General features: G+C 38.5%; 1 protein-coding gene across 1 annotated transcript in view; it reads left to right on the top strand.

The window, feature by feature from the left end:
* Positions 1-23,067, top strand: part of LOC144579164 (uncharacterized) — a 134,071-nt gene that overhangs the window by 75,775 nt on the left and 35,229 nt on the right. Inside the window, exon 4 of the mRNA XM_078348435.1 lies at positions 78-157. Coding sequence (XP_078204561.1) covers positions 78-157 — 80 coding nt within the window. The remainder of the gene's footprint in view (positions 1-77; positions 158-23,067) is intronic.

Below are 23,067 nucleotides of genomic sequence, written 5' to 3'. Positions count from 1 at the left end.
ATGAAGTTGATATCAAGCATTGGATTTAAATATTTTCTTTTTATTATTGGTTTCCAACATTTACTTTTTCCTTCCAGATTATCTCACACAGAGCTGTTGGAATTACTTCGTGATGATTTCAAAGAAAATTTTCTTCTCTAAACACTCTTATCCCAAGGTAAATTGATGGTCTCTAATGAATAAATTCTGGAAAAAAAATCAGCATTTTTATACTTCAAAGTATTTAATTCCCTCACCCTTAACTGTGGCCACCTGTCATTCTAAGTTTATGCAGTTATTTTTAACAATGGAAAATTACTATTTTTTTGTACAATGTCGATCACCTTTGTGTCATTCGATACCTAGTGTGTTTAGTTTGTTATGCCTATGCAAGTGAGAGAAAAACACCACCATAAACATGTCTAATCATGTCATTGAAGCTTTTCTTGGAATAATTGGAGTGTGATGATGGAGCTGGGAGAAAGGAGGGGATGGAAATTGAGGAAAAGGATCTCAGCCTGAATTTTCCAAATTGGCTATTTATCTGGTTAATTCTTCATCTTTCCTCATCACCATGTCTGAATTGAGAAAATCTTCCTAATGATAATAAACTATGTCAAGAACAGATGGCTGATTTGATGTGATGAAAATAGCTATGTCAATTGAGGGTATTTTTTTCCTCGCCCGTTTTGCTTTTCATCACTCTGGGGTTGGTGGTTCACGTATTTCTTTTTCTTTTACTGAATATGCCCTCAGTCCAATATAATGTGGTGAATCTCTCCCCAAAAGCAGTTTGGGTCCTTTTCTCTGAAAGAAAGAAGAAGTGGCTTGATTTTTTAAAAAGTGATTATCACCTTTCCTGCCTTTTCAGCTTTAGTTAAGTTACTTTTGGAAGGATCAGTTTACAACAAATGTTTAGTGTCAGGAATTTTACAGTTTCATAGGCCCTGACAGCTTGGCATGAAAAGAGGTGGCATTATGTCAATTTTAAATGAGTATGCCATTTACATACTAATTAAACTTTGCACTAGTGGGGTGAAAGAATGTCATTTTGAGCACCCCAGTTATTCTGTTTATATCATTGTTGTCTATTTAAACCATCTATTGTTTGGCATGTCACAGCCTCATCCCCTAAAATGCCATTTCATAACCTCACACTACTTAAAAAATATTACCCCACTGCTTGACAAATGACACAGAATCAGTAGATCTAAAAGCAAAGGGGATTCCTTGAATCACCTTCCATCACTGCAGCACCTAGTTGGATGATGATGCTAGAAACAGTTAGCTTTTATTAATTACTCCTAAATGTCAGGCATTTTGCTAAACTATTTTTAACATCTTAATTCACTTAATTTTTAAAATAAGGTGGGAATACTTATTACAACCTTTTTACACATGGACAAATTGGGGTCGCACAGGGTGTGGGTGAGTTGCCTTCTCCTTTGCTGTGTCCATTGATCCAGAGTGTCCCAGTGTGGTCAGATGTCAATAGGGTTACCAAGAATATATAAAGCATATAAATTTTACTTACTATCTCAACTCATTTACTTCAGAGAGAAAGTGATGAACATTAAAGAGCATTTGCATATTACATGATATATTATTCATTGGTTACATCATTAATATAGCACTAATACAGGCTCATATAACATACATATTTCCCATCACTTTTCAGTTGCACCTTATCAGTTGCAGTCTTCCCTAGTCTGTTGATGATGTCTTCACATAGAATTCCACATGTTGTCTGTGAACCTGACTAAGGAATACCGATAGTGTCTGTTAGTAGTCTACTGGGCTATTTTATCGTCTTGATTCACATCCGCAAAAGGTGGTTTATTGGATTTGGTTAAGGACATTTTTTTCTCACTGGATAAGGAGCATAATCAACATTATATCACACCTGTGTGGGAGTTGGCTTAACAAGATTGGCAGTGACAGGAGTAAGATCAGAACTTTTCCTGGCTGGGCGTGGTGGGAGGAACCCACCATCCTTCTGGGTATTTATACACCAGTGCTGAGAGCCCAGAGTTGGCATTTCTTGGCATTGTCAACAGAGTGCTGGTCTGCACTTCTTTCTTTTTAAAAAAATGACAGAAACAGAAAGCCTAGATAGTTGACATTGAAATAACTTGCCAAGAGAGGGTTGAACATATGATCCCTTTATAGCTTTTTCCTATTTTCTGCAATCTTCAAGGTTGAAATAATTCCATGATAGAGTCAAAATCCAGGGGAAGAAAAGGAAGAAAATATACTTTAGCTCTCCATAATTCCAACTACCATATCGCATTTCATGAAATGTGACATAGTTTTGCTCCACAGGCTTGCCAAGGGGAAAAAATATATATATCTAAATTTTAAGCTGATAACTCGAATGGTTCCAGAGATATCAACTTGTGAAAAGTCACAATTTTGCATTGTGTTGAAAAGCCACCTTACAATACAGGGACTACCATCACTCTTTAATATCCAGCAGAGTCCCCCGCTGTGCTTTGTCAGTCAGTAGCAACATCCAAGTCTTCCTCTAAAAGTAATTCACACTTTTTTCACAACACTGTTGCTTTAATTACCACTGAACTCTGCTGATGCTCAGGCAGGCCTGGCAGGACCAAGGGAGGGTCAGAGCCACAAAAGAAGCAAATAGCTTTTTTCCCTCCTTACTTTATTATTAACAAACCATCTTTGATGGAAATGTTCCTAGTTCTGAGGCCTAGACTTAACTCTGGGCCCCCTTGGCGTATTCATTATCAAAAGAGACTCACAGATGCCATTCTGAGAGAGAAATGCAGAGAGAGAGAGAGAGAGAGAGAGAGAGAGAGAGAGAGAGAGAGAAATAGTACATACAATCCTAATTAGAAATTAGAAATTTTGGCAAAGAACATATTTAGCAATTCAAAATTGGCAAAAAATGATTATGCTTCTTATATAGTTTTCTTTTTCTTCAAATGAACTTGCATTTTATACGGTATAGTTCTGCTGGATAAACATCAATTTATCTATTTATTTATCTTGGATTTTTTTTTTCAGGATTAGTTGACACAATAAATTATATATCAAAGGAAACCATAGAACTGCCAAAACCTACCAGTGCATAAAAGTGATACAAAAAGCCTATGGTTTGTAAATAATATGACAGCAATATTATAGGTATAATATCTTGTGTGCATAAGGCACCTTTCAATCCATATCACATAATGTTTCTCCCCTGAAACTGTTCCTGTGAAAAGAACTTCTGAAGTCCACACAAAGTAGGAAGGTGCCTATCAGGAGCATCATACATACTTTTGGGAAAGATTAAATAAGGTTGTGAACTTAGGGAAATAAACTGAAGGGCTGCTAAGCTTTCTCCTAACTCTAAATTCCACATTTTAAAAAATTATAATTTAAATTTATGCTGTAGGCTTGTCTATGCATCTTCAGGTACTTAATGCTGCTATTATTTACTGTTGACTGATTTATAATCTGACTTACCACAATGTGCAGCGTTTAGCTGAAAAGTGTGGTGCTGTGATAAGTTAATTAATATAAGTGAAACAATAATCAGATTCTATAGCAGACCATTTGATTCATATTCTAAGACCCCTACGATTTGGCTCTAACCTTTTCTTACAGACATCTTTATTTCCATCTGTGTAGATCCTACACCTCTGAGGTTTCAAAATCTGATTGATCATCAAAATGTCCTGGGGGAGGGGAATTTAATAAATTAGAATACTCTAGAAGTAGGTTGTAGAATCTTTAGCTCTAAAGAGGCCTTGGAGTTGCAGATACCATGCTAGGATTAATCCATTTCTTGAATCAAACTTTTATTTTCTTACTTTCAGTGCTTGTCTCTCAGCATCTTTAGAAGCTTAAATAACCTTTCCAGTCTTAGTTCTAATACCCCACGCCCCATGCAACATCAGCATTTACTGATTTCTTCAGCCAGTAGTAGCCTCTGCCTTCTCAAAACCCTGATAGTACTAAATACCTTCCCTAAGACTTAAACCTTCTATCCTAAGGTGACATTTTCTATATTTTCTTTCTCTTTTCTCACATATTTATCTATAAATGTAGGCTGCTTCAGGGTACATGTTAAAACGTTCTATCTGGAAACCACATTGTGTAAAAAGATGTACTCTATGCATCTGTGTAATAAATGCCTGAATTTCATCTTCTATAGCATATAAGACTGCATATGAAGTTAAAATGACTAACTTAAGTTCGTATCTTCATCCCTTGTGTGACATTGACACAGTGTGGCCGGCTGAATTTTCCAAAGAAGGTGACACTGATATATATTCTATCCCACATGTTCTTAAAATGTTGGCAAAAGTGTTGAGAATCTTCCATTGAGAGTGGTGTTTATTTCTTTAGCTATAAACCTGGGTGAAATTTTATAACTGCCTCAACCAAAAATCATGTGGAGGAAGTGTCCCTTAGTGACTTCAGGGGCTAGATTACAGAACCAATAACACAGCCTTCTCCTACATTTCTCCCTTGGGAGTCAGATCTTTAGAGCCCAGAACTGACATGTAACAAGTCTGGCTACCTTGGAGCCTCCTTGTTGGAGAGACCACACAAAGTGATAAGGGTGGTCCAATGCTTCTAGTACCCAGCAATTTGGTTAAGACCTCAAACATTATGGAGCAGAGAGAAGCCATCCCAACTCTGCCCTAATTATTAATGCACTGAATCCATGAACACGGCAGGTGACCATTTTATGTCACTACATTTTGCCTTAATTAGTTATGCAGAAGTAGTAATCGGTACACAAAGCTTTAGTCACTAGAGACCCAAAATAAGCAAGATAAACAATATGTCTGCTCTTATGCAGTTTATAGTCTATGCTAAAAAAAAAAGTAAGATAGAAACCTTTCATTTTGTTAATTAAAACTGTTCTATTTTTTAAATGGTTTTATGGAGGTATAATTGGCATACAATAAACTACACATATTTAAAGTATACAATTTGATAAATTTTTAAACATTTACGCACCTGTGAAACCATTACCACAGTCATGAAAATGAATATTTCCATTATCCAAAGACTCCCCCATCCCTTTGCAATCCTTCACTACACCCATGCAGCCACTGTGCTGCTTCCTGTCACTCTGAAGTCATTTGCATTTTCAAGAATTTTATATGATTTGAAATCATGTGATATGTACTCATTCACTTTTTTTACTCAGCATGATTATTTTGAGATTCATCTATTTGTTGCAGATAACAGTAGTTATTCCTTTTTATTACTGAGCATTTTTCCATTGTATGGATGTACCACATTTTATTTACCCATTTGAATTGTTTCCAATTTTTAGCTATTGCAGATATAACTGCTGCTCTGTACACCGTATACAAATCTTTATATGGACACGCGCTTTTGTTTTTCTTGAGTAAATACCTAGGAGAAGAATGGCTTCCCCTCTGCACTGTAGCCCAAAATTTCTCTCAAGGAAGTAAAGTGAGACAATCTTAGGGCTTACCTGACTTGTTTCCCACTAATAAGATATCACTCTCTTTTGTCACTTAATGTACAGTGGTCTGAAAACTGTAGGTCTGTGTGAATGTGTATTCATATAATGTACATGTATGTATATGAATATATGAATATGAATGCATACATTCATACATATATTCTCTCTCCCTTTTAGTTGTTCATGTAGGAGGGTAAATACAGTCCCTATTACTCCACCTTGGTATTTTCTCTTTCTTATTTTTTACATATATTCTCATTTCATTTTTACTCCAGCCATATCAAATAGGTAGAGCAGATAACATCACCATGTTAGAAATAAAGAAATTGATATTTAGGTAAAGTGCTTTGTCCAGGGTCATACACCTAAAAAGGGATGAATCAGGAATTTAAACCCCTAGTGGAAAGAGTCCCTGGGTTTAAGCCCGTGGTCTGTAATCTCTAAAATGGCCAGAACTTATCTGTTTTGTTTCAGTACTATATATTGCCCAGGCCAGTCTTGAACCCCGGGGCTCAAGTGATCCTCCCATCTTGGCCTCCCAAAGTGCTGGGATAACAGGCGTAAGCCACTGCACCAAGCCTAAGTAATATAAATTCTTGAAATAAAGATTCAAGTAATAAGCAGAAAATGGAATGGATTTTATTCTACTCCCATAATATCTCCACCCACCACACCTCTCTCCCAGTTAATTTGAAAAGTAGGTATTGGGGATTCAGATGAAATCTATAAGGAAGCTGTAAATCTGCACTGTCTAATACCAAGGGCACTAGCCACATGTGGCTATTTTTTTATTGCATTTTAGGTTTTGGGGTACATGTGAAGAACATGCAAGATAGTTGCATAGGTACACACATGGCAGTGTGATTTGGTGTCTTCCTCCCCTTCACCTATATCTGGCATTTCTCTCCATGATATCTCTCCCCAACTCCCCACCCCCCGTTGTCCCTCCCCTATTGCCCCCAACAGACCCCAGTGTGTGATGCTCCCCTCCCTGTGTCTATGTGTTCTCATTGTTCAACACCCTCTTATGAGTGAGAACATGTGGTATTTCATTTTCTGTTCTTGTGTCAGTTTGCTGAGAATGATGGTCCCAGGTTCATCCATGTCCCAGAAAGGACAGGAACTCATCGTTTTTGATTGCTGCATAATATTCCATGGTGTATATGTGCCACATTTTCCCTGTCCAGTCTATCATCAATGGGCATTTGGGTTGCTTCCAGGTCTTTGCTATTGTAAACAGTGCTGCAATGAACATTCGTGTGCATGTGTCCTTATAATAGAACAATTTATAATCCTTTGGATATATATATACCCAGTAATGGGATTGCTGTGTCAAATGGAATTTCTATTTCTAGGCCCTTGAGGAATCGCCACACTGTCTTCCACAATGGTTGAACTAATTTACACTCCCACCAGCAGTGTAAAAGTGTTCCTATTTCTCCACATCCTCTCCAGCATCTTTTGTCTCCAGATTTTTTAATGATCACCATTCTAACTGGCATTAAGTAGAAGGCTTCTGAAGTCACAAGATCACAATGCCTAGTTTTGACTCAGGATTCTGCTCCTTATTAGCAATAAAATGTTGAGAAGTTACTGAATTTCACCAAGCCTCAGTCTTCTCATCTTTATAATGACATTGATAACAGCAGCGAGAGTAATAATAATACTCATTTCATAAGATTGGTAGAAGGTTAGAAGGGAACTCATGAAAAATACCAAGCCCAGTGTCTGGAACATCATAAGCTTTCAATAAAATGCTACTGATTTTTATTGGTTTAATTTTAGGAGCAGCTATCTGCACAATAAGAAATTGTGTCAAGTCCTTGGATTAAAAAAAACACAGCAAATAACTATAATACCCTTGTATGAAATACTTAGTAATAAAGGTGGTTTCTCACACATTCTGAATAAAGTCTCTGGGTTTCATTCCCTTTTCCAAATCCCATCACTAGAGAATTGACATTCTGCAACCTTTACACACAAAAGCTTCAAGAAATTCAGTCAAATCATGTCAGGGATCTGGGAAAAGAACTTAAAGTTCGGTCAACAGAAATGATCCTCTCAGAGAAACTTGTTCTATCCACTAGGGCTGAAGGAGCGTAGATGTGATGTGGAGCCTAATGCACTTTGTAGAGTGAGTTTGCAGAGGGAAGCTCTCTGTTTTGAACAGAGAGAGAGTTTTCTGAGTAAGTGAGCTCTATAGCTGGGTAAGTAGACTGAGGCAGAGAACTAACTAGCTACTAGGGTTCAGTTTGCTGATGCATTTAACTTTTACTTAAGACAATATTGAATATCTAGTTAAACTCTGTGTGTGTGTATGTGTGTATGTATTTGTGCAGGCAATGGAGAAATCAGGTGAAGGGGGTTTCAAAATTTTTCCTTTGCTTTATGGCAATTTGAATCTACGTGGAGACAGTGGACTGAATGAGAGTTTAAAATAAACTTTTAGCTGCTCAAAAATGTAAAAGATGAACATTCAAAATCCAAGCCCCTCTTTAGGGACTCTTATTAGTGACCTAACCGGCCTAGTGCAAGGCTTCCATGTGCCTCAGTGTGGATGGGGCCACCTAAGGAGGCTGTGTAATGCTATGGGCCAAGTGGAGCCCCAAAGAGGAGCTTTAGTGTCAAAACAGGATCTATGGATTGTAGAAAGGCATTTAGGCATTTTTTTTTGAGACAGAGTCTCACTCTGTCACCCAGGCTGGAGTGCAATGGAGCAATCTTGACTCACTGCAACCTTCGTCTCCTGGGTTCAAGCGATTCTCCTGCCTCAGCCTCCTGAGTAGCTGGGATTACAGGCACATGCCACCACACCCAGCTAATTTTTGTATTTTCAGTAAAGATAGGGTTTCACCATCTTGGTCAGGCTGGTCTCAAACTTCTGACTTCATGATCCACCCACCTCGGCCTCGCAAAGTGCTGGGATTACAGGCATGAGTCACCACGCCCAACCCAGAAAGGCATTTTTTTAATACTACTCTGTGCAATACTCTTTTACAGTTAGGCAAAAGCTGTCCCTGTCTTGAGCCCTGTGCTTTGCTGGCACCCCCCCCACACACACTTTTTTTTCTTTTCTGGCCTTTTTCAGTCCTCCTTAAGGGGTCAGGAGTCCAAAGAACCAACAGACTTTCTCACCTGAATCCCGGACACTTGCCCACTTGTAGGTCATGCTCTAAATATAATAGATCCCCAAATTCCCTGAGTATATGGCCCCAAACCCACTGAAAGGCCTGTGTAGGTCCATCTTCTTAGGAATGGACTTTACCAATGGCCTCTGCTCCCCTGATCCCTGGTGCAAACTGACCATGGAGATGTGGAAAAATAGATCCATGCATGTGAGGACCCTCAGAGTGGAGGTATGGGAAAAACTGGAGGCAGATGGGAGGCTGAGGTTAGGGTTCCCTCTTCTGCCAGTTCCAGCATCAAACTTCAAGGAGCCCAAAGATTCTAAGTTGAAACCTAGACTTCCAGGTTATTATTACACTTTATTAATCAAGACAGGAGGCTAGACCTTATCTTAGTCAACAGTTTGCCAGCTTGATTTGTAATGAAAATATGTCAACCTATATTTACGTGGACCTCCCTTTGTATTCTTTCTCCAGGCCGTTCGAATGTTAAGGGTAATCCTTACTTTATGACTTTATCCCAAGTAGATTCTTCCTTCTCTTTCTTGCCTATCTCTTTTATATACAACAAAAATATAAAACAGGAGTCAGAGGGATAAAGCATTGATGAATCAGGTAAATTATTTTGTCCTAAGGTGTTACTTTATGAAATACTATGTAATTGCCACTTTTGCAGTCTTCAAAGACAATGTAATGAAAAGCAACCTGAGCTTTCCTTCTTAGCATCTTCAGAAGAGACAGTCAGCAATGTGTTCCTTAAGTCTGGGAATCTCTGGGTCTCTAGTTACTCTCAGTGTATCCTTTACCCTCCTCACAAACTCTTTAAAATTCTCAGGCTGCTCTGTGGGTGCATTTTTGATATGTTGCTCAGAAACATCACGTGATCTTAACAAATTCTATCACCAAATTATCCAGGTGTGGTGGTACACACCTGTGGTCACAGCTACTTGGGAGGCTGAGGTGGGAGAATCGCTTGAGTCCAGGAGGTTGAGGCTGCAGTGAGCTGTGATTGAGCCACTGTACCCTAGCCTGGGTGACAGAGTGAGACCCTGTCTCAACAACAACAAAAATTATATCACTATTTTCCTAATTTCCTCTCTATTAAGGTCCTGGTGATCTTGTTACCCTTGATATTATACCCGCCATCAACAACTGGTAAGAGGGAGAAACTCTCCCCAGAAATATTGACTTTCTTCTTTTCTACCTTATTAGCACTTACTCTTTCTTCAACTTGCAGCTTAAGATTTATCTCTCGATGAACACATCTGTAAGGTCATAGGAAAGAAGTAAGTGTGGAATCATACAGAGCCAGATTCAGTGCAATACTTGTTATTTACTATGCCATCTTGCACAAGTCACTCAAACTTTCTGAGACTTGGTCAGTCAGTAAATGGGAATTAGGCAACTGTTTCCAAATTCTATTGGGAGGATTAGATGACATCATTGATGGAAAGCATCTGGTATGTTTTTAGACAGGTCTCATCTTGTGTTTACTCCCTGGGTCAACACAAGTACTTCTTCCTGTATGTGTCCATCACACCTATCACAAAACCCGGATAGCTGTAACAGTAACATAAGGACACCAAGCCATAAAAATAATCTAATGCATTCGAGCAACAGTTACCAGTTTTATGCAGCTGGATATTAGAGTATAGTCAGAAAATGTGCTAGTGAGGTGGGCTGAAACCAAGTTGGGAAAGGCATTTTGCATTAAATGAAGAAATCTGACCTATTGTTATGTCTTAGAATTGCTGGAGTAGATACTGTGAGCTTTCCATCTTCTTTAGATAAAACATAATTAAACATCTTTAAGCACCTCAGCTTAATGTACACAGAGTGGTGACACGTTGCCAAAAAAAGCTTTGGGACTTTGTTGCCTACAACTATGAGACAGCTTAGTAACCAAAGCATGCTTGCTGTTACATCAGTGATAAGTTCTGAATAAATTAGCTACGTCCAACATGGCATGATGCTTTGGATCATGCAAGTGAGACTATCATATTCATAATTATCATTTTCCCCTAAACTAGACAAACTGTTTTATAGGATTTTTCTTAATGCTTGTGTTTCAAAATGAAATTCCTACCAATTTGGGATACTAATGATTTAGCCATGTACCAAGTTGGAGTTTCTCCAGTGTGCATGTGCTCCTTATGAAAATGAAGAAGGCAAGCTGCCAATCAAAAGACTAGTTGCAGGTTGCAGGCAAAGACCAGATTGGTGATAATTGCTGGCATGGTGCCTAGTACAGTGTCCCATATACAAACATGCTCAGAAAATGCTACTGGGTCCAGTCAAGGCTTCCATATTCCAACTAAGAGCCCTCCCTTGAAGACATAACATTTGTTCAACCTAGAGTTGGAAGAAAGGCAGCAGTATGGACAATCTCCAATTAGCCAGAAGATTTTAATCTACTTTGCAGAACTAATCGAATGGCTGTGCTTCCCCAGTGTTCATGTGAATTGTACCCTAGCTGGAAGTTAACAGACTAAACAATAGTAGCGGCAATTAAGTGGATGTAAATGAATGTGATAGGCTAAGTCTCACAAGGAGAACATCAAGGTGTCAGTGTCAATGCACTGGTGCCTGGAATAAAGAAGGAATTGATGGGATGAAGAAGGTAGCAATGAAGAAGATGTGGCAATCTTGTAAGGCACATATTCCTCAACTAGATTAGTTTGGAAATTCTTTAGATATCAGCAGGAGGAATAAAAATAAGTAATGATAGCAGTTCTCTTCTACATATCCTCCTGTGGGAGGAAAAGAAAGAAAATACCATACTTTCACGTAAATACATTCAAGGTATTATACCTTGTGGTGTACCTTAACTATGAAATAGATTGTTGGATATGGAATAGGGTAAAACACAAATCTACTTACAATGAGGAGAAGGACATTTTCATGCCCTGGGAAGCTGAGAATTCAAAAGAGGACAAACTTCCTTGGCCTTTTTCGTATTTGGAAATGGGAACTGATTGACAGAATAAGGCTATAAAAGCTTATTGCTGCTGGGTTTCAGCAGTCTAGAAAAACAGAAGAAATTATGGCACAATAGGAAAACTTGAGTTTTTTGCTTAAGTTCTTTCCTTCAGCACTTTGATACTTTAGGGAAATCTCAACATCTGTAGACTGGGGTGTGAGACTTGGAGAGAATGTGAAATCTGTAAAGATTATTTTACATGCTGACCCAGAAAATTCCTTTTTATTAAAGCATCTGAGAATATTATGTGATTTCAGTTGTAGCTGTTTTGAAAGAAAGGAACCCTATGAATGCAGTGGGCTCAGCCTGGCACCCTGGCTTCTGTTTTTCAGAGCATCCCAAAGTTCCTCTGGAATGCACTGGGTAAGGAATAAAGTTTTGGGTCAAGTTTTTGGGTAGGGGTGAGCCAAAATCTGCCTTTCCTTATAAATTTGCAGAGGGCATCCCTGACTGTATTGGCTCTCTGGTCCATGCTGAACGTATCATAAATGGGCCTGATTACTATCATAACACATTGCCTGTCAAAAATCAAAGGATGGAAGAAGAGAGTAAATCAGAAACATAAAGAAAGACAATCATAATATTATAATACACTGTATGGTATAGAAAGTATTTCGTTGAAGAACAGTTTCCCAAGGGGCAACTGAGACATTCGAATAAACCAAGAGAAATTAATCAAGATTAATAGGTTGGTAGAATAAGAGAATGAAAAAAATCCATCTATTATCTGGAAAAGAAAAGTAGGTACATAAATGTGCAGATGATTTACAAAAGCATAGTCAGAGAAATAAAAGTATTGTGTGAATGTGAAGATAAGTGAGAACCCAAATTATTGATCAACATTGACCAACATGTTATACAAGCCATTACTGAAATGAAGCTATACATGAATAAATGGAATGCACAGTTTGGCTCTTCACCTTTCTATAACTTTTTTAAATTGTTTAACAGAAGCCCTATAAGTTTTTGTTTATGCCAGGATCAAGCCTATGACTTTGGCTACTTATATAAATAAATTTTATCAGGAAAAGTTTGAACACAAATGATTGAATTATAAGAAGGAAATATAAATCTAAGTTCAGTTAAATTAGTTGTATTGATGCAGGATTTTTCTTGGTCACTTTGCCAGCCTGAGACTTTTGACTGGTGATGCCCCTGCCCAGGCTTCGCTTGGCCCCAGGCCTACCACAAGATGTGCACCACCCACTTGGCCTGAGGCTGCATCTGGCTTGCACACTGGCTCAGCCCACAGCTGGCTGAGACATGCCCCAGCCCACCTGAGTTACAGCTCATACTCTTGTTCTTTTGGTGGTTCCCGAGTTCCTGTCCTGTGTTCAAGAAGAATGAGGTTATGCTGGCAATCAAAAAGTGAGGAGGGCAGAGAAAAGTTCTACTGAGTGATAAAACAGTTCTCAGCAGAGAGAAGATGTGATGGTAGTCCCTCTCTCAGTGTCACTGGGTCTGGGGCTTTTATGGGGTCAGAATGAGGAAGTGCATGCTGATTGGTTTGTGAGTACGCAAAAAAAAGCTGAAACAAAGGCACCACTCAAACGTGGCATGACAGTGTAAAAAACCAATTAGGGAAGGGTAGATATGTGTAAAATAGGGAAAGGATAGGGACCAATCAGAGAAAAGCATGCCAAATGGGAAGAAAGTCTTATTCTGGTCCAAAGATTTTCCAGGGACTTGTGGCTAGGCTTTAAACTGTCCTTGGCTTCAAGGTGGGATTTCACCCAGGGCCTGCCCCATCGGCCTAGGATTTTCCTGCCTGCTGCCACTATCAGTATCATTGACCCAGCTCCAGTCTTTTTGTAGACAAAGCCTCAAAGAAACATAGAAAGCAGTATTAAGGAAATTTTACTTGACAGATTTAGATAGAAACATTACAAATTAGCAATTCCTTTCCAATAAAGCAAGAAGTGAAACAATGAATAGCAGAAGTTGAACTCTTATGCCTCAATGACTTGAACTGAATCACGAAGTTTTTGAGACACAAAATCTTAAAGGTTGTAATGTAACAACCTAGTGAACCATCTGACCTGTATGTTTATTTGAAGACTAGGGTACTACTTGCATATTGGCTGGCAGGAGGAAAGGAAACTGAATGTAAAGTAAAAAAGTTCAAGCAGCTTTTAAAATTATTTGTCAATAAGTTTAACGCATCTATACACTGTAAAATACTTGAATTGTTCTTATGAGAAGAAAATGTGAAAACAATGAAGCATGGGTACTCAGGTCCTATAAAATAAACAGTATGCATTTAAAAGGCAAGAAAAATCATGGCATAAATTTGACTCCATGAAGATACATTACTGGTTTTATCTGAAAGAAGAATGCAGTGCTTTAGACATACCTGGTATTATCAAACAAATGTGGAGTTTGAGGAAATATTAATGAATTTTTCTGTGACTTACAAATGCATATTTTTACAAAAAGAAATTTTTCTTTCTGTGTACAAATTAGATAAAAATGGATTTGTTTTATGCTAACAGTGAGTTACGAAGTTTGAACCAGAAAACCTTATACCTATTTTTTTAAGTAAAAGAAATACCACCTCAAACGATCAACTTGTAGCCATGTTCTTGATAAAATTATGAAAATAACAAATGGTGTGATAGAGATTTTAAAATAAATTTTGTTTGCTGATTCCTAAGAACAAGTAATGAATATGGTTTCCTTTTGTCCTAATATATTTTCCTTAGTTTCTGAGTTTTGGCAACATCTCCAGGCAGTCAGCAGGGAATGGATGGGAAATTAAAGATACATATCCCAATTTTATTGGAGGAGAAAATGTTCACTTACTTGAAATTATACAATCTAATTACAGATTAAAAATCTGGTTTCATAGCATCTAATTTGATTGTTAACAAAAGGTGCGAGCACTCTTTGCTTTTGACAAAAACAACACAAAATACCTTGCGTGGTAGATCTAACTTACATGAATGGTATACATTGTTCTAGGAACTACTCTAGATATTTGATGTGCACGATTCTATTTTGTACTTACAATAAGTCAATAAATTAAGTATTTAGGATAAAGGGCTTGTTAAAACTCTCCCAGCCAGTTAAGGGCAAGGGCCAAGATTCCAACAGGTGAACTGCCGGCTAAAATGGTGTTATGAAGTCTGTAATGGTAATATGCGTACATTTTGGAAGAGAATAAATTAAATTGAGTAATGTTACTACCAGATAATTTTTGTCACTTTTCCATCAACTCATAAATGTCTCCTCCACAGAATTCTTGTCATTTGACAAGTATTTTTGGTATTAAAGAGAACAATTTTATCGTGGCTAAAAATGGATCCGAATTTGAATACATCTTTTTTATTTTTTAGGCCCAAATTGCAATTCCTATCTTAATACAAAGAATATGAAGGAAAAGAAAGAAAAGGAAGAACAACAAAAAGGACGGAAAAGGGGAAGGGAAGGAGGGAGGAGGTGAAAGAAAGAGAGAGAGAAAGGCCTGGGTAAAATCTGTGGCCATTATTAATGTCTTTAAAACTGTTTCTAGACATGGAAAAAAATGGGTGCATTTTTCTGACACTGATATATCTATTAATATATCTAATATATCTATATGCTATGTATAGTCAAAGAAGATGAACGATTGACGGCAATATTTGGCCATGAATGCTGAACACTAGTATAGGCAGTATTTGATCTTTGTCAGAGATAAAGTGATTAAAAAAATTATTAAAATTAAAATGATTAGGCCAAGCATGGAGGCTCATGCCTGTAATCCCAGCACATTGTGAGGCCGGGCACAGTGGCTAATATCTGCAATGCTAGCACTTTGGGAGTCCTAGGCAGGTGGATCACTTGAGGTCAGGAGTTCAAGACCAGCCTGGCAAGCATGGTGAAACCCCGTCTCTAGTAAAAATACAAAAATTAGCCAGGCATGGTGGTACATGACTGCAGTCCCTGCTACTCAGGAGGCTGAGGCAGGAAAATTGCTAGAACCCAGGAGGCAGAGGTTGCAGTGAGCTGAGATCTTACCACTGCACTCCAGCCTGGGTGACAGAGCAAGACTTCACATTCCCCACTGCCCTCCCCAAAAGATAAAATTATTATAATGGATAGACTGGCCATGCCAAGATCCATTCATTTCACATGGGTCCATTTCATGTGTATACATGAAATGATTTTTCTAGGCACAAAATACATTATCAAGTCTTACTGTGAATTGGAACTATTTTACCCAAGTTCCATGCATGTCTTTCTATTGGTTATATGGCAGCATCCTGTCTTATTCAGACTCTAAAATGACAGAGTGATGTCATTTGGTATGAATTCCTGTGCATGGGACAGGTGTGTAAGCTATCGGGCAGGTAGTTAGTTGTATTTAGAGGGCATGCTCTATTCCCAGTTCATTAGCATGGCAGGTGACACATTGGCCTCTGCTAGTATGCAAAATGCTCTTTCTCAGATTCCCAAGATTCTGTGTCAATTGCTATGTACCAGTCATTGACTTCTCTCTGTGTGATGTGGGATTAATGAGGAATGACAGGTTGCCTTTTATTTTTTTTTTTTTCTTTTTGCCTCAGTGTATAGATGCTGCCAAGCACACTTAACCCAGTTGCCATTACTTTGGAACTAACTTCTGACATACGGATCATATTTTTACCTATAAGTAGATATACACATGTTGGATAAGAAGCAAGTGTTTACAAAATATCCCATGTACATAACAATGTTATACACGTTTATTCATCGTAGAATACACAGAAGTGGATTTATAAAACATTATGTCTATGTCCATAAACTCTGTTGCAGTTACCTAAACCAAAGAGAGAAGCTTTCTAAAGGAGCGACAGAATACCTCTAAGGAACATGAGTGACTTTTTAGTAGTCTGATATAGAATGAAAAAAGCAGGCACAGTATTTAATAATGTGCTAGAGTAGAGACAGTGAATACAATCATCCTCCCTCCCCAGCTTCCCCGCCCCGCCATGATCTTTATTAGCTTTGTCCTGACAATCTGACCTTACTGAGCTCTCTCCAGCCCTGACAGCCACATAAAACCTACAAACAAATAGAGAACTGGTGCAGCCTTTTCAGATTTAGGATCATGTTCAAGCTTATGAATCAGATTTTTCTATGTGTGGACATGACAACTATGGAAAAACTGTAATTTAGGACATATTCTCTTTATCCTTTTATGTAGAATTTCACTTTAATGTGATGCAAATGACAGTAAGAAATACATTCAGTGAATGTTAAAGCCTTCCTATTAAAAATTCTGTATGCATTTTACATTCTAATTCATGTACAGTCAAAAACCCTGATAAAATCACAGTGCTGATTTGACTGCTGCACTTATCGTATTAATGAGGATACTTTATGCCTTTTGAAAATTGGGATATGGTCCATTATGTGATTGTAAATGATGTGATTGTATCACATAAATTTGTTATTCAATCCCACCCCTCCCTTCAGTCAGCTTTGTATATAAGAAGATTCATTGGTGAGCCAGAATCAAGGCCAGAAAACTGAACTGCAAATTAGACTTTTCTTTTGTCTTTATTTCTGTTTGTAGAAAAAAAATAACAAACATGCACATGTGTGTGTATGGGCATATATATGTATATATGTATTTTTTTCTTACTTTTTAAAAATTTCCCTAAAACCACAGGGGAAAGCTCACCAAGGAAGTCAAAATGAAAGAAAGAAGCAGACAGGGCCGAGGCTCCCTGAAGTACGCAGCACTTTCTTCCACAGCCACGGAAACGCGCCTTTCACTTTTTCCTGATTTAGGATTGTCTAACACTTGGATGTCTTCCCTTCTCTCTCTTGCAATAAGTGAAAGGTTTGAGAACTGTTGTTGGCCAAGTTTTCCTGATTTTTGGTTGCATTGGCATCCTGAAAATACCTACTTTTCTCCTTCTTTATTTTTCTGTCTTGCCCACCTAGAGACACAAACACTTTCCCTGACATCAAGATCTCCAAACTCCCCACAGAACAAATTACAGCACTCATAACAGAAGTGTCTTCAGAACTCTCAGGGTAAAGCAAAGGAGGGGACCACCAGCTGCTGGCTGAGTAGCTCTTACAGCCTCGAAGGGCTACACGTTTAATTGCCTCTTTAATGATGGTCCTGAGTCTTAACTTGTGATTATCAGAGAGAAGCTCCCAAAGCCATGGCAATAATCGTTTGTTGTCTGTACATCTGTGTTTTATAAACATTATTTTTGGTTTTGGATTCCTGAGCATTTGTAGGCTGACCTTTTTTTTTTTCCTTTTCCTTTTTTTCTTTAGCCTTGTTTCTTTTTTTGTGACAGCATCTTGCTCTGCTGCCCAGGCTGGAATGCAGGGTGCAATCTCAGCTCACTGCAACCTCCACCTCCCGGGTATAAGCAATTCTTGGGCCTCACCCTCCCAAGTAGCTGGGATTATAGGCATGTACCACCATGCCTGGCTAATTTTTGTATTTTTAGTAGAGATGGGGTTTCACCACGTTGACCAGACTGTTTTCAAACTCCTGACCTCAAGTGATCCACCCGCCTAGGACTCCCAAAGTGCTGGCATTACAGATGTGAGCCACTGTGCTCGGCCTCCTTTTTTTTTTTTCTTTAATCCTTAAAAAAATGATCTTCTGGGCCAGGCACGGTGGCTCACGCCTGTAATCCCAGCATTTTGGGAGGCCTAGGCGGGCAGATCACGAGGTCAAGAGATCAAGACCATTCTGGCCAACATGGTAAAACCCCGTCTCTACAAAAAAAAAATACAAAAATTAGCTGGGTGTGGTGGTAGTCCCAGCTACTCGGGAAGCTGAGGCAGGAGAGTTGCTTGAACCTGGGAGGTGGAGGTTGCAGTCAGCCAAGATCGTGCCACTGCACTCCAGCCTGGTGCCTGGCGACAGAGCGAGACTCTGTCTCAAAAAAAAAAAGATCTTCTGTTGCCTGGAACCTGGAGTAAGTGATAGTGCCCTTCACAGTGGAGCAAGCTCTGGTGTGGATTTCATAGAGTTTGAAATACAAATGGCCATGTTCTTGACACTCATTTGGCAATCTCATATTTCTGACTCTCATTCTTGTTCACTGTGGTATCTGACCTTTAGGCCTTATGATGCTCTGAGTTTTCTCAGAGCTCCGATGCTGTGAATGAAAAACAAAAATTAAAGTTTGGTCTCTGTGTGTTCTAACATCAAAAATACAGTATAATGTTTCCCCCATTCCCATCGAGAAGAGTTGCCCAAGGGAATTATTTCCACATTATAGTAAATTTGATTGCAGGTTATTTGTAATTTTATAAATATTTACAATTATTATAAAGTTTATTTTTTAAATAGCACGTGGGAAAAGGTAAGTTCCTTGGCTAAGATATACCAAAAGCTTACGGGGGTCTCTCCTGATTGGAGTTAGGTTTTTTGTTTGTTTGTTTGTTTGTTTTTGGTTTTTTTTTGAGACAGAGTCTTGCTGTGTCTCCAGGCTGGAGTGCAGTGGTGCCATCTCGGCTCACTGCAACTTCCACTTCCCGGGTTCAAGTGATTCTCCTGCCTCAGCCTCCTGAGTAGCTGGGACTACAGCCACCACTCCTGGCCTTTTTTTTAAAACCTTATTTCAGATTCAAGGCCAATAAGAACTTTAAACAATCTTCAGACAAAGCTTGCTACATCCTAATTTCTGCAAATCCACTGTGTTCTGTTCATGGCTCTCCTTATTAATCACTTCTACAGAGCTGTACCCTTCTCGGTTTTGTTACACACATTGCATTTTCATGCTTCTGTTTCTGAGTGGCCTTTTCAATATTTTTGCTTTGTCTTTCGTTCAGTTACCCACAGTGTGGTCTGTGCAATAGGATACCAACACTGCCTACGTTTGGGCAACAGCACATTATGTCATCTTGCTTCATATATTTTACTTCTATCTCTTTTAGGAGAAAACTCATTTGAGAAATTTTGCTCTGCCTTTGGGGAGGAATCATTTACCTTCTTTCATCTGGGCTGAAATTTGCCTCCTCATTTCTTTTGTTAATAAAAAAAGAAAACGTATTTACATCTTCTTAGATCCTATTAGTTAGCTCAATTGCCTAATTGTTGCAGTTTTAAGAGAGACCAAGTCATTTTCTTGCTTTCAATCATTGTTGGTCTGTTTCTTGGGTTACACAATGCTACATTCATGTCTGCTTACTTTCTTTGGGAGGCTTTTTGTTTCACTCTGCTCTGCAGCATCATGTGCATGGTCCATTTCCTTCCCACACATAGGAAATATGACTAAACCATCCCCCTACAAGAGGGTGGAGAGAAAGATATCAGGCCTGGCAATATTGCCCATCACCTTGACCTCTATTTCTGAGGATAGGGGCAGGCTGGAATCCTTGTTTCTGTATGAATTTGGCCTGATTTTTTTTTCCCTTTTGTCTTCTCCAGTGTTTTAATAGTTCCTTAGAATGAATTTCCCTGCCTAAGATGGCTCTCCCCCTTTCTCTCTTGACAACGCTGAGTGAATCAGGGTGTGAGATATTACCCATGCAGTCCACTCTCTGAGAGGTATTGCTGGCTGAAGCCATGCTGCTCATCTGCCATTCTACACCCAACTGTGGATAATAACAGAATTGATTTTACCTGAGAAAAGACAAAGGAACCTCAGGCTGCTTTCTGCATTATTTTGTTCTCAGGTTGTTCTGCTCTGAATGGTAAGATCTCTCACTAGAATATTGGGTCACATTTAGCTTTCTTCATGGCAAATCCCCTGTGTGGGAACTTCTGGCAGTGGGCTGTGAGGTGTTACTATTCTGTGCTTGTGTGTGTGTGTGTGTGTGTGTGTGTGTGTGTGTTGTCAAAGTATAACATGAGTAAGCTTATGTTTTCAAGTCCTCTGTATGCTTTTTCTTTTTTAAATATGCTTTTAAGAAAGCATATCTTAAGTTGGAGACTAAAACTTGGCTTTCAGATCCTCTGGGTGGTGAATTTAAAGAAGACTATTCTTGAATAAATTTTAATATGACCATAAATAAGCCAACCAACATATGTTATAAGGGCAATAATGATAATAGCCATTATAAGTTGAGTGCTTAGTACTTCTCATGCATGGTCTAATTGCCTCATGCTTATTAATTTACTAAATCCTTATAATAACTCCATTAGGCATATATTATTTGTATCTCTGTTTTACAGATGCAGAAACTGAGGTACAGAGAGAGGTTAAGTAAATTGTTCAAGCCATCTAAGTGGTAAGTGGCAGGTGTAGGATTCAAACCAGGTGGCCTTGGCTCCTAAGTCTTGACTCTTAAATATTGAACTTCTCCACTCGTTGAAAGAAAAAGCTACAGTGTTTCATATAGTGACCATTATGTGAGAAAGATGTCTTACAAATATTTTAAGGAAATGTTGATGAAATAATATGCACTTACAATTGATTTTATTTCTATCACCCTGTGGTTTTTTAAACTATATTATCCCTTTATGTTAAAAACAACTCAAATTATCTTGAGTTATGGGGAGAATTCAGGAAAGTTAACATATAATGGTTATCATCTTAAAGAAAATCTGGTGTATTTGCTATATGATCCCTTGAGTTATTACATTTATTTTAAATCTCTGTATTTTCTGTTATTCTTATTGATACTTTTATGCAGGAAAGAAGGCATATACACCCACTGAGGCTGTCTCTGGAAAGTGTTGAAAGAGGGTCAAGTAGAAGTCTCAGTTTTTGCCTGTGCTTAAAATGTGTACTATGAGAAATGTATTCCAGGGATGACCTTCATAATTAGGTGTTTACAAAGAAAGATAGTAAATGTATAAGGACCCATGGTCACCCTAAAGTTCTGAACATTATTATCTTAGAGTTGCCATGGATGTACTTGACAGTCCCATGTACACACAAAGAATGTATTAGATGTCCTGGAATTTGAAAGTTCAAGGAATATTGGATTTTATGTATCACATGTTATCTTACTTGCTGAAGTAGCTTGCTTCTGTTTCCTATAGAGTTAAGAATAGAATTACTATTCTTGTAGTCTTGCACAAGTATGACCCTTTAGATTATGTGAATAAATATCAAATTGGTGGCCAGGAATTACAAATTATATGTTAGCATAAATATCATAAAGCTTCTTGTAACCCCAAAACAGATATTTATGTTCAGCTCTGGCTCCAACCAAGTCTTTACCTTTGAATCAATGCTTCAGATCAAGAATAAGTGGAGCCCCAAAGTCACACGATACTATCAAAATAATTATCTATAATTAATATAATTATTGATCATGTAGTAGAAGTCACTGTCTGGATGATATAAGGCTTTTAGGATTTCATGGGAATACTTCACAACTTAATTATGTTTCCCTGGGAGATTCTAATATGATTCAATTTATTTTTCCCATGTGTTTCATCAATCATGATGTGGGTAGAAGGAATATCAGAATCTAATTTCTCTGTCAATTCCTAGAGAATCTAGACAAGTCATTTCAATAAAACAGAGCTGATTAGAAGACAGGGTTCCTCCACAGGGAAATTATTCCCTATACCACTTGTAATGCTGGTGCTACATTCCGTTGGTTTTGTAGTATGCGATGAGGATAACTGCAAAAAGTCTGTGATATCCCTGTCCCAGCTTATACACCAAACCAAACTGAGGCCTGTGTAAAATGCTCTTCTTAGATATGTGAGGAGTTGTGTTTCTCTCAGGGCCTCAGTTTCTCTATCAAAGGAGGCAGGTGGTGGCTAGGTCTCCTTCTACTTGTAACACTCTATACTCTAGTTTTGTTTGTGCTTTCGCTCTTTAGCATCTACAGTGGTGCATCTCAAGGTTTAACATGCTTATGAATTACTGGAATCTTGTTAAAATGTAGATTATGATGCCGTTGGTCTAGGGTGGATTCTGGGCTCCAAGTTTTCTAACAAGTTCCCAGGTGATGCTGAAATGGCTGGTCTGTGAACCACATTTTTAGCAGCAAAGATCTAAATGATGTACAGAGGTAAGGAGGGAAAGATTAGCTCTTTGTCTTCCTGCAGTAGCATATTCACCTGCTCCCCTCTCAGGTCTAGGATTCTTGACTTTCTTCTGCAGAACACTGAAACATGCCTCTCTTTCCTGGCTCCACCAAGCAAGAGTTTGGGCTTCAAGAGGCTGAATGCATCTATACAGAGCACAATCCCTTCTCCATGAAGGAAACCATGGGACTTATCATGAAAAGTCTGTGCCTTTACTGTCAGACATCTTCAGCTCAGATGAAATATGAAATAAATGAGGTGGAGTTTAATTTTAGGGTCTACAAATTTGTAATGTGTATATCATTCCTGATGTCATTTTACATGGTAGGCTGGAGTTGTCAGGCATGTTTTGTGAGGAGAGCTGCATTTGAGTTCTGGTTTAATGAAGCCTTCGCACCCTCATGTTCCTCCCTCATCTCCACTTATCGAAGAAAGAGATGCCACTTGTATGAGAGGTTTTCACTGTTGGAAATGCACATTTCTTTTGCTTTCCTGGGCGCAGGCCCTTTGGGGGGATTTTCCCAAGCTGGACTACAGGTTGGCTACCCAGCAGAGGGCGCACTGCCCCAGTGCCATGGCCCAGAGCAGTTTCCGCCTC

The sequence above is a fragment of the Callithrix jacchus genome, chromosome 14 (assembly GCF_049354715.1).
Source record: "Callithrix jacchus isolate 240 chromosome 14, calJac240_pri, whole genome shotgun sequence".
NCBI lineage: Eukaryota > Metazoa > Chordata > Mammalia > Primates > Cebidae > Callithrix > Callithrix jacchus.
The sequence above is the reverse complement of the archived record's forward strand: the minus strand, read 5'-3'. Positions and strand labels throughout refer to the sequence as shown.